At 32.2% G+C, this 13,317-nt stretch overlaps 1 protein-coding gene across 1 annotated transcript in view; it reads left to right on the plus strand.

Annotated features, from left to right (window-relative positions):
- Positions 1 to 291: 291 nt before the first annotated feature.
- LOC148947746 (uncharacterized) overlaps positions 292 to 13,317 on the plus strand; it is a 46,028-nt gene continuing 33,002 nt past the window's right edge. Inside the window, 2 exon segments of the mRNA XM_089095400.1 lie at positions 292 to 422; positions 4,811 to 4,972. Of these exon segments, the coding sequence (XP_088951526.1) occupies positions 4,927 to 4,972 (46 nt within the window). The 5' untranslated portion in view covers positions 292 to 422; positions 4,811 to 4,926.

Here is a 13,317-nt window from a genome sequence, read left to right on the forward strand (position 1 = left end):
TTGAGGAAGTGACAAACCCCCTTTTATACGTCATAAATTATGTTTGTTTTAAGCTTTAATGTTCCTCCTTACTTTCAGTTGAATAAACTTGTTTTTGTATTTAATATTACCAAAACCAAGTGAGGATTTCAGAATTACTTTATTCATACAGTAAGCAATGAAAAAGGAAACTTACTTTTTAAAAAATTCCAAATTAAAAATTTGTTTGAAGTAGTTTTAAAAAGTCTGCACCCTATAGCTTGCGAATAAAAATAAATACGAACAAAATATAGATGGCATGGTTTACAGAGCCGACAATCTACAAACTTAATAACAGTGTTAAAGACTGATCTACATTAAATACCTATGCCAAAAGAGTGACTCAAATTAAAGAAAAAAATTACTGGAAGTAAAGTTGAAATTGTTAGCTTAATTTTCAACAGGTAATTTGCCTATTCTCATTTTATACTTTGGTTGAGGCTAGGCTTAAAATAGCTTGAAATAATCTTACAAAAGGATTGGTCGACTTAGAAGGAAACTCTAACTGCAAAAGACTGATAGATCTTCATTGAACATCCTATTTAAAACTCCGAATATAATCTTCCCTTAATTTTACATTTTTCTCCTTCAGTGCCTAATTTTTCAAAATAGGTAAAGGTCTAGAATAGCCTTGCTTCTCTTCTAAAGGTGACAGGCTATAACAAAAGAGAGACAAGTTTTACTTTCATATTTTCTATATGTGTTTTAGACTATTAAAACCCCCCTCCATAATAATCTTCATAGCCCTAGGCTATTCAATTAAAGTTATAGGATAATTGACTAAATTATATTCAACAATGAATGTAAGAAACAAAGGAATAACAATAGTTAACCAATAGTTGCTGTAAATTTAGAAGAAAAATTTCATTCTGAAAATTTTAAGAATTTTGAGCAGAATCAGGGCTCTTAAGAAGGAATAACCATAAAAATATGAAAAGACCATTAAAAACTGGGTAAAATTCTAGTTTAGCTACTTTTGGCTATCTTGGAAAGGGGTTAGGTTAGGAAAATGAAATTCTCAGGGATGGATCAACAGACAAAAGTATGGCCCAGGAAGGTATTTTGAAGAACCTACCTGCACTCCTCCCCCTCTTGATAATGCAGATTATCTCACATTATTGCTTATTTTTGCTCTCATTTAATCCTATATTAATGGTATATTCATAAATCAGTATTTATATTTAAAAATTTCAGCTATTAACCTTGTCTATTAAAATGTATTCCACAATTTTATTTTCAATTAATAGCAATTCCTTTTAACTAGCCTGGGCCTAATTTCGGACCATGGTCATTATCTGTAATTACAAAATGTGTTAATTACAGGATTGGTCTATTTAAAAGGAAACACTAACTACAAAAGAATTATTGAAATGTATTGAAAATCCTATTTACAACTCCAAATATGATCTTCTCTTAACTTTTCATTTTTGCTCCTTCACTTCCTAATTTTTCAAAATAGGTAAAGGTCAAGAATAGCTTCTCTTCAGAAGGTGAGATGCTGAAACAAAGAGTGACTATATTTATTTTTATATGTATATATATGTGATTTTTGTTGTAAATAGCATCCTCCAAATGATTTACAAATGTTTGCTACTCTTTCTGCAGGAAAATGGTGGGCTCCATAGGGAAAACATAAAAACTGAAGGTTCCTATTGACTTTAAATTAGCATTTGCATAGTTTATGGCATCTATGTAGGTTTGTACTGAGTTTTGTGCCACATTGTGATAGTGTTGAAGATTAGGATTGTGTTCTAATGTATTATTTCTTTCTTCTTCACTTTTATTTTTGACTTGTTCTGGATATTTGCTGTTGAATGGCTTCTTGCAGCAAAATTCTCTTTCTTCACTTCATTTTTATATGTTCTGATTCTTACTTTCTTGATATTGCTTGTAGTTCTTGCGCCACTTATCTTTTAACCATATATTTATTTGTTCTTGCTGTTAAATATATTTTAACCACATATTCCTAATTTTTAATCTGTTGTATTTCTCATCCTCACATGTCTTTTAAGCAAATAGCTCTATACTCTTCACTTTTGTTTTTGACTTGTTGTAATTGTTGCCAATGCAAGTATTTTGATTGTATATTTATTTTTGCTTTATATTATTTATCATTACTTTAGACATTTTGAATACCCTTTACTGGAACTGTTGGGATTAGTCTTATCACATTTGATGCTCTAGGCTGTTTCTTTGTCCTGTAGGTATTCTGAAAACTGCTGAAAACACTTTTTGTAAATAGACTCATCATACTTGGGGTTTTATTCTTAGCTATGTTCCATTTCTAATATTGCATGCATCATATATTTCAGAACAGTATGTTTGCTCCTGAAGGGGGGGGTGTAAATGATATAGTTTATTCTCTTGAAATATGTTCATAAATATGACCTCAATCATATGAATTTTTCTTCCAAATTGAAACTCAAAATGAATTCTGTCAAACTTGTGATCTATTTAGGTTGTCTTTTGCAGACCAGAAAATCCCAGGATTATGATTTTCCAAAATATTTTTGACAAGTTTGTATTTTTGCTGTCATTAATATTCTAACTGCATATAATTTTGTTTTTATTTTCAAATTTTACTTCTAATTGTTGTTGTTGCAAGTATTCTAACCATATATTTCTTTGTTTTTCATTGTCAAAGTTATTCATTTGTCTTCTAGGTATTATGAAAGTGCATAAAATGCCTTTTGAAAAAATACTCATAGTAGGCCTACTTGGCATTTTATACATATCTAGGTTTTTTGTGTAATTCTGCCTGCATCATAGATACAAAAAAATTACACAACCAATACTGAGACATTTGTAGAATATCTTTTGATTTATGAGATCGTATTTATCCAAAAGAAGTCTTAAAGTTCAAGTTGGGTAGGAATCATCTCATATTTTCCCACTAGAAAATTTAGGGTACTCTAGGGGTCTGTTTTTGGGCCAATGCTTTTTTTTCATTAATATAAATGATCTTCAAAATTGCGTGCTTTTGTAAGAAGAATTACCAGTATTGTTTGCAGATGACACAGCAATTAGTTTGAAGGCACGCAATAAGGAGGACCTAAGGTTGTCCCTCAAAACTGTTGCTTTGAATTTAAATTCTTTATTTTATGCTAATTGACTATTACGTAAGAATTTCAAGGTCACTAAGACGTGTGTCATTACAATCTATGGTTATTTGAGTTTCCTTGATAAAAAGAGTGGATGTATTTAGATGTTTAGGTATTTATATTGATTCATCTTTATCGTTTAAAGCACATATTAATAAACACGTGGCAACACTGTTCAGGAATCTAAGCTGTTTACATATATTAAAGTTTCTGTTTCCAAACTAAGTCATGAACACTTTGTATTTTTCATTAGTTGAATGCTATTCTCAATATTTCCCAAGCGCTTGGGATGTTGATTTTCCCTTCAGATTTACGAGGGCACCTAATCATTTAAAATAAATCAATAACAATCCCGGACCATTTTTTAACTCATCCTAGAAAGACAGAAAATTTATCTGAAACTAAAACGACTTTTTTATTTCTGTATATTCTGGTTTTGTAACACATTTTTCACCTTAATTTGGGAATATTGTTTTCAAGATCAAACGCATTGGTTATTATCTCCATAATATGACATTTCTGGTTTAAACTAAGCATAGCTATTTATCAAGAGCTTGGAATAAATTTGTTTTTCCGTTTGTTAAAAATAAGACATCAAGACTCAGATTAAGATATCAAATTCCCCAGACTGCCAACAAATATAAGCTATTTTATGTAGCAATTGGATCATCATCACTATATATATAAAAAGAAATTGAAAGAGATAGTCCTTTTCGCCTAAAGTAGCAGGGATTGAATGTATTGTTGAGTTATTTATTGTTTTGTAAATCCTGTCCCTATCTCCACAATTTGATGTTTTTTACTTTTCTTTTCTTTTTTTCTTCCTTTTTTTTCTGTACTCTGTTAGAATACAAATGTTTTTAGTGGGGTGGGATTTATAATTTTTTTTCAGTGAAAATAACCCTCAAAGCTGTATTTTTCAAAATCCAGGAGGGGACTCTCTTGGACTCCAAGATTCTGGATTCCAATTTCATTAGGTTAGGTACTAGCTAATTAGCATGAAACCAAGAATTTAATTTCAAAGTTAAAGTTTTGAGGGACCATCAGAGGTCATCCTCATTGCCTTCCTTCAAGCTAATCTCTGTGTATCCCACAAAAAATATTGGTAATTCTTCTAATATATATATATAAGATATTTATATAAAAGAAATAAGACATTTATATTAATTTTTAATGTCTGGAAAAACGGTTGAAAAAATGATGTGCCAGGTGTTTCTGCTTTTGTTTGCTATTTATCCACTGTTTCCTTCTTTAAAAAAACAACAACATTAAGTTCCTTTGTTTTTGAAATTGCATTCCTTTATTTGTATCATATTCCCAATAACCTGCTCCCTCTCTATAATCATGTTGTCATGGTAACAGGCTTAGTTTCAAACAAAACTATCACTGATTCTTCAAAGCAGGATAATATAGATGGTGACTGTTATTGCTCATTTAAAAAAAATGCAAAGACACACAATTTAAGAAAAAAGAAAATAAATTAGGGTATTTATTTATCTTCAACTTCTATTGCCACCATGGTAATTGTGCCACATTCTTCTTCTAAAGGTTTAGAAAAATAACCAGATTTGTAAGGCCTTTGACTGCTGAAGGAATTGAGCCTTTTCTCTCAACTGTAATAAGATAAAATTTGCTCTGTAGTGGTTAAAAGTCATGATTAGTCATCAATCCTTATTTCTTTTTTATTTTAGGGCTCTCCTCACTAAAATCTGTGTTGTATCCAAGTTTCAATGATAGCATCATACTTGTCATAATTTGCAGTAACTCTGTTCCAAGGTCTTTCGTGGACTTGCTACGAGTTCCGAAAATGGCCGATCCCATCACAGTTTCCGAGGATTCTTCTATTAAAAGCGGTAATTTCCACAGTTATATTTTCTGTTACAGAATAAAAGAAAAGCTACAGCTTTATGTTTAATAGACTGGAGTTGAGGCATGTACGAATATTATTTGAGTGATAGATTGTATGAAAACAAAAGAATGTAAAGAAAGTTGAGAAAGCATTAAAATATGAACTGAAGAAGTGTGAAAATAGCAATGAAGACCACACTGCCTTCCCATAACAAACAACAAGTGCAAAGAACAAAAGGGAAATCTTCTTGTAAGACAGTGAATACATTTTGAATGTATATTTCGGCCCTATGTCCATGGGCCGTCCTCAGTAAGACAGAAATATACAAAAGAAAAAAGACTCACAACAACATGCAACCAATCAAACCTATTTAGGGAAATATTATTATTAATCTTAAATCTGATTTCAATTGCTTCTCGAACTACCTGTTTTATGCCTAGGTCATGGCTAATAAGGGCAGCTTCATTAAAAAGTTTGTCGTGGCTAGGATTTTCAAATACATGGCTTCCTAAAGCAGAATCAATTGAAACAGTAGAAATATTAAAATTTTAGCTTTGGCAATATCATCTTTATGCTTTTGTATGCGTTTCTCTAAATTCTGGTTTGATCTACCAACATTGTGAATGCCACAATCGTATGTTATTTGATAGAGTCCTCTTTGAGTCTTTATCTTTACCAGAATTTGGGAAATCTATGACTTTGAAATAATTGGTAAATACTATAAAATAAAAGTTAAAAATAGGGATAAAATCCTTTTTAATAGGCTTTGTATTGAAACTAAAAAAAAAAAAAATACCAGATATTCCGGTCACATATACAGTGACTGTCATCAGTAGTAAAACCAAACTAAAACAATTTAAAACAAAAGCTTATATACGAAATCAAATAAAACTACATATTGTTTAATTCTCTACCGTAATTCTTATCAAAGAAAAGGCGGAAGCTAGCCTCTTTGACTTTCTTCGATTCGGTTCATTTGCGTTCAATGATATAACATAAAGAAAGAAAAAACGAGCAAAAATGGGGTTTTTAAAGGCCAAATGACAAGGCCAAATACTAAAAAAACACAACAAAGCGAATATTTCGAGAGGACAAACGCCTCTCTTCTTCAGCGCAAAACGAAATAACGTATCCAAGAAAAGTGCTTAATAAAAAAACAACAACAAAAAACAAACGCGGAAAGTCAATGTAAAAAGAACCAAAAAACCGAAGAAAAAACCAAAAACTTAAAAGATGAATAAAACTCAATACAAGCCAAAAATTATAAGAATTAAAACCAAATACCAAACAGCCATAAAAGTGAGTTATTTGCCAATATGCGCGATTTGCACAAAATCCAAAAAATTATGAACTGCCATCGACAGATACTAGCGAACAACTGAGAAATAAAAGAAAGGAAAACAATTCATTCACTCAAAAACAAAACGAACCAGGGATTAAATGAGTTGGAGAACTATGTCATCTGATTTTGGATTATAAGTATTACATTTCTTCCAGACACCCTTTGAGATCTAAGGGGTTGTTCACGTGTTTGATTATATGACTGGGAAAGTGGTTCAAGGTTTATTTCAGGGATTACTAAAGTATTGGCTTCTCTTTTGAGAAAACCGAAATATGACTCGTTTATTCTTAAATCACCGGAATCTCTGTTTAAAGCTTGGCCTAAATGATGGTCTTTGTAAATTTCAACAGCTTCTCTGTAGTGCTGGACTATACCTTTGTCATGCGAAATTAGGCTTGCTTGATTAAACAAAATAGTATGGTCTGGTTTTTCAAAAAAGTGCTCTGCAAGGACTGAGTCAAAATTTTCTGGTTTTTTCCATTTGTTAAGTGTTTTTTCTTAAACCACATTGGCCTGACATAACATAAAGAAAGAAAAAACGAGTAAAAATGGGGTGTTTAAAGGCCAAATGAAAACACTGAAAAAACAACAAAGCGAATATTTCGAGAGGACAAACGCCTCTCTTCTTCAGCGCGAACGAAATAATGTATCCAAGGAAAGTGCCGAAGGAAAAAAAACAACAAAAAACAAACGCGGAAAGTCAATGTGAAAAGAACCAAAAAACCAAAGAAAAAAACCAAAAACTTAAAAGATAAATAAAACTCAATAAGAGCCAAAAATTATAAAAATTAAAACCAAATACCTAACAACCATAAAAGCGAGTTATTTGCCAATATTCGCGATTCACATAAAATCCAAAAAATTATGAACTGCCATCGACGGATACTAGCGAACAACTGAGAAATATAAAAAAGGAAAACAATTCATTCACTCAAAAACAAAACGAACCAGCAATTAAATAAGTTGAAGAACTATGCCATCTGATTTCGGATTTTAATTGTTGCATTTCTTGCAGACACCCTTTGAGACCTAAGGGGTTGTTCATGTGTTTGATTATATGACTGGGAAAGTGGTTCAAGGTTTATTTCAGGGATTACTAAAGTATTGGCTTCTCTTTAGGAAACCAAATATGACTCGTTTATTCTTAAATCACCAGTATTGTCCAGCACTACAGAGAAGCTATTGAAATTTATAAATACCAACATTTAGGTCTAGCTTTAAACAGAGATTCTGGTGATTTAAGAATAAACGAGTCATATTTCGGTTTTCTCAAAAGAGAATCCAATACTTCAGTAATCACTGAAATAAACCTTGAACCACTTTCTCAGTCATATAATCAAACACGTGAACAACCCCTTAGGTCTCAAAGGGTGTCTGCAAGAAATGCAATAATTAAAGTCCGAAATCGGATGACATACTTCTCCAACTTATTTAATTGCTGGTTCGTTTTGTTTTTGAGTGAATGAAATGTTTTCCTTTCTTTTATTTCTCAGTTGTTCGCTAGTATCTGTCGATGGCAGTTCATAATTTTTTGGATTTTGTGCTAATCGCGCATATTGGCAAATAACTCACTTTTATGGTTGTTAGGTATTTGGTTGTAATTCTTATAATTTTTGGCTATTATTGAGTTTTATTCATCTTTTAAGTTTTTGGTTTTTTCTTTGGTTTTTTGGTTCTTTTCACAGTGACTTTCCACGCTTGTTTTTTGTTGTTTTTTTTCTTGGGCACTTTCCTTGGATACATTATTTCGTTTCGTGCTGAAGAAGAGAGGCGTTTGTCCTCTCGAAATATTCGCTTTGTTGTGTTTTATCAGTATTTTCACCTTTAAAAAACCCAATTTTGTTAGTTTTTTCTTTCTTTATGTTATGTCAGGCCACTATGGTTTAAGAAATTATCTTAATGAAATAACATTTGGACAAAGGTCAACTACATTGAGTGAATTGAACTTTACTCTGTCAGATTTAAATAAATTATCATAGATATAGTTCAGCCCAAATTCACCTGTATCCCGATTCAAAGCAATATTCTTGCATAGGATTTTCTTTATTTCAAGAGTTTCACGAAATTTTGCTTTAAACCCCGATCCCTAGAAATAAAAGAGACATTCTCGATTAAAATAAAACGGCCTGGAGAATTGAAAATGTGTTCTGAAAGAGCTGAATTAAGATCTTCAAACTTAGAATCTTGCTTTAAAGCCGAAGAAATAAAATCTTTATGCTGTAATAATCTCATTTCCAAACTCTGGTTTGTACGTCCCAAATATGAGCTTCCGCATGTACATCCCATGTACTTGCGGTACATCCTATGTACTAGTGCAAGTACATCCCATGAACTAGTGATTTTCGGGATGTAAGGGAGGTAAATTATGTTTGAAGGTTGGTCGGAAATCTCACTTGGTAAACTATCATTAAGTTTACGGGAGTGTCTTTTCAGTCTACAGTTAATTACACTGTTAATAAATAAAATATGATACCCATTTCCAAAAAGTATGTCCCTGATAAAGTTTAGTTCTGCTGTGATGTGGGAATCAGAACAAATGTTTAGGGCACGATCGACGAGAGAGATTACGACAGCCGTTTTAACTTGTGGGGGGGGGGGGTTGTTTAAAAGGCAAATATCTATTATTTGGTGTTCGTTTTCTGTAAATAGTAAAACTGAGTTTATCTAAGCTACGAATAATTAACACATCTAGGAATGGGATTTTATTTGTGATTTCAATTTCTAAAGTAAATTATAAATTTCTATCATATCTATTAGGGTGATCTGAAAAACTCATAAGTTCATTTTTCCCATAATTCCAGAGTGAAATTATGTCATCCATGTAACGTCCCCAAAAGATATGTTTAAAAATACGAATCTAATGCCCAATGTTCAATATGTTCCACATACATATTCGTCAGTAATCCAGAAAGGGCGCATCCATCGCTAAAGCATTAATTTGTAGGTTAAAAAGATTTACGGAATTGGAAATACATTGAGTTCTTGTTACACAGTTTAACCAAGGTCATTAAAACTTTGCAATCTATTCCTGCTGCTGAAGCTTCTATTAAATGATAATTTTCTTTATATATGATAGAAATTTACAGTTTTCTTTAGAGATTAAAATTGCCAATAAAATCCTATTCCTAGATGTATTGCACACAAAATAATCTGTATGTAGTATTTACCAATAATTTTAAAATACTTTTTGATGAATCTACCCTTATTAGCAATGACCTAGGCATAACACAGGTAGTCCGAGAAGCAATTGAAATCAGACTTAATATTAAATATTTCCTCAAATAGGGACTTGGGGGAATATACACTAAATGCTCTATACACAAATTTAATTAAAAATGATCTGACAAAATATTAATTTAAAACAATAGACATTAACACAGAACCGGTCACAAAAAGACTTTTGAGGTTAGCGGTCAAAAAGGCTAGATTAGCAATAAGAACGTGTTTTTAAATTATTTTTCTTTCATCTCATTGAATCGCCTTGTTTTACCTCACTTTTTATCAGTCCTGGTTGAACATCCCTGAAGTAAGGATGATGAGACTGCTTTGAAAAAGTTTGTATTTTTGGTTTGATTTGTTGCATGTTGTTGTAACATTTTTGTCTTGCTGGAGATGGCCCTTGGACTTATGGCCGAAATATTCATTCAAAATATCTTCACTTTCTTACAAAAAAATTTCCCTATTGTTCTTCGTGCTTTTGGTGTTTGAAGAAGTGTGAAGTGCAGGCCATGGATAAAATTGCTGAGGATCTGGAAGATGCAGCTAGACGGCATAATAGTAAAAATTGTACTAGCATGTTAATAAATTCAGAGGGAGTAGTCAATCCGGACTTGTCCCAGTTGAAGATAGGAATTGGGCCACAATTAGTTATAAGGAAAGGGTTAAATAAAAATGTTGAGTTTGTGCTAAACAAATATATAGTTGAAGTAAAAGATATAGAGGAAAAGAAAAAAAATTAAAATACCATGGACGTGAAAGAATTTTTTTTTGTGAGGAAGAATTAGCGACAGTACTAAAAGAATTAAAAAATAATAGAGCTCCAGGTGCTGGTACTGTGGTAAATATGTTTCTTAAATATGGTGGCTATGTGGTTAGAAATAAGTTACTGAAGATTTTTCAATCAATCAATTTATTAATGCTATAAGAAAACAATCACAATACGTAAGGTTTTTACATGTCCAACAAGCTTAGTTTGTAAAGGACCAGCAAAACAAAATTGAACACTTTAATAAAGCACATACATATAGAAGCACAAAAAACGAAAAAAAACTGGACCAAGACAAGGACATTTATGAAATAGGGGATATAGAAGGAAACACAAACTATAACCGAAAAAAAATAAATGAAGAAAAGATAAAATAAATTAGGATAGACTCAAAAAATATTTTTGAATGTGAAAAATATATTAAATAAAGAGAAGAAAGACATATAAATTAGGATAGAAAAAATTTGAATGGAAACATTCGACGAGAAACTGCCTTTACAGAAACAAATCGAGGAACATCAGAAAGGATGGATTTCCATAGTCCAACTGATTGAAAAACAGGAGACCTCTGAGCTGTTGTAGATGATCGTTTGGTTAAAATAAATCTGCGAGAAAAGCTACTTTATAAAGAAGAGTGCCTACCTAAGCCTGACCGTAATAAAAACTGCTGCAGTGGCGGTGGAAGTGTACCTAGAAAAGCAGAATGCGCTAAATAAAGGTAACTTTTACCCACAATACGATCCAGCGTAGCTATTCCAGCATCAATATAAAGATCAGAAAAAGGGTAGAACCAAGGTAGAAGAAAAGTAGCCTTCACTGCTCTATTTTGGGCTCTTTGAAGTAAGCAGAGAAGAGATTTATTAGTACTACTCCAGACAGAACAGCGATAAGAAAGGTAAGGAAAAATAAAAGCATAATAAAGAGAAAGCATAACATCTGGGGGAAGAAATGAGTTAACCCTGTGGAACATTAAAGATTGGCGGAGGACAAGGGAGTGGATATGAGCTATATGGATCCAACTTCAGGTCTTATCTTGGGCCACCTTGTATGGAGTCAATGTTTTTGGAACCAGCGACGGAGAAAGAAATAGCTAAAATTGTTATGGGATTGAAAAATTGTTCGTCGTCTGGCCCTGATAATATTCCTACTAAAGTAATTAAGGTCATACTTCCTTCCATTATTTATCCCTTAACAAAACTTATTAACCTCTCCTTTCAGCATGGTATTTTCCCGAGTAGTCTCAATAGTGCTCGAATCATCATGTTATATAAGGGGGGGGGGGACACGAAATTATCCAGCCAACTATCGGCAAATTTCTTTGTTGTCTGTGTTTAGCAAAATATTTGAGAAGGCGATGCTTTTTCGTATTAATAATTTTCTTATTTCTAAAGATTTTTTTTACGATTTTCAATTTTGTTTTCGAGCACATCATTCGACTGAGCATGATTGTGCAGTTTTACTGAATTATCTTCACTCTGCCATAGATTCCCATTTGATTCCTGCTGCTTTGTTTCTAGATGTTCGTAAAGCCTTTGATTCTTTAACCCACAGTGTTCTTCTATTTAAACTTTCTCATTTTGGCGTAAGAGGTAGTGCAATTTATGGGTTCAAGTCTTTCTTGTCTGGCAGAATAATTTCTGTTGATCCACTTTTTCGCTCACCATCAAGGGTTGACCAGGGGGTCCCTCAAGGGTCAGTTTTAGGGCCGGCACTGTTTTTAATTTATATAAATGACCTAATTTTTGCAGTTAGAAATAAAAATCCTCTTTATTGCTGTCGTCTATGTCATCCAACAGTCTCCCTTACTCACAACTATAGTTTGCATACTTCGGATTCTCTTGTTACTTTTGCCGATGATACCACCCTTTTTACTTCTGGGAGAACTGAGGATGAGGTTCGTACAAAGTTAGTGGACCTCTTTGAGAGAGTTTGAATTTGGTTTGATGCTAACTCTCTTGCCTTAAATGTTTCTAAAACTAGTTTTTTAGTTTTTTCTCGTATATCCCAGGCTTGTCCTCAATTATCTGAAATTCATGTATCCAAAGGCTTTATTAGTAGACCAAAGGATGGCCATGTCCGTTTCCTAGGTATCCTCCTAGATGAAAATTTATCTTTTAAACACCATATTGATTTGATTAAAATGAAGGTATGCAGAAACATCGGTATTCTACGAAAACTAAAACATATCTTTCCAGGACCTATTCTAAAATTCCTATTTCATAGCTTAATTCATTCTTATGTTTCCGATTGTTCAGTCATATGGATGTTTACTTTCCCTTCTTTTCTCAAACCACTTTTGAATACTTATGATAAAGCTATAAATCTTATCCAGGATATAAATCGTTCGGCAACTAAAGCGTTACTTGATATTAAAAAACTTTATATTTTTTCCTGTGCGTCTTTCGCTTTTCTTCAGCTCCATGGTGATATTCCTAGGTCCCTTAGATTTACGTCTTCTTTTGTATCTGATCGGTCAAATTATCAACTCCGTGGTTCTCTAAATATCCAAATTCCCCATACACCCACAATAAGATCTGATTTTAATCCTCTTGTTGCGTGTCATTTGACATGGAACACCCTTCCCGATTCGATTCGAGAATGCCACTAGTTTGGCACCTTCAAAAGACTAGTATAAAAATATTTGTTTTCATGTGATTTATTTTCTTTACTTTTGCCTGCTGCTAATAGTTTTTTTTCATTTAATTATTTTTTTTCGTTTTTTTTTATAGATGTTGTGATTCACTGTAGTTTGATAAAGCTTATTTAGTGAACTCTCCTCAATTTTTTTTTTTTTTTCGTTTTATTAAGCAAATGCTTTACATGTTAAAAGTTCAAAATCTTATATTTATGCTTTTAAGTATTAATTTTATTTCTGTATTGTTTAAATATTAATCGTGTAAATGTTTAATGTTTATTTGATATTTTCATAAACCCCCTCCTACAGGCCTTGAAGCCTTTGTGGGGATTTGTAGATTGTTATGTAATTATTTTACTGGTATATGGAAAATAAATCTATCTATCT

The sequence above is a fragment of the Artemia sp. Qi Xiang Cuo genome, chromosome 10, assembly GCF_049724085.1.
Source record: "Artemia sp. Qi Xiang Cuo chromosome 10, ASM4972408v1, whole genome shotgun sequence".
In the NCBI taxonomy this organism is placed as follows: Eukaryota; Metazoa; Arthropoda; class Branchiopoda; order Anostraca; family Artemiidae; genus Artemia; species Artemia sp. Qi Xiang Cuo.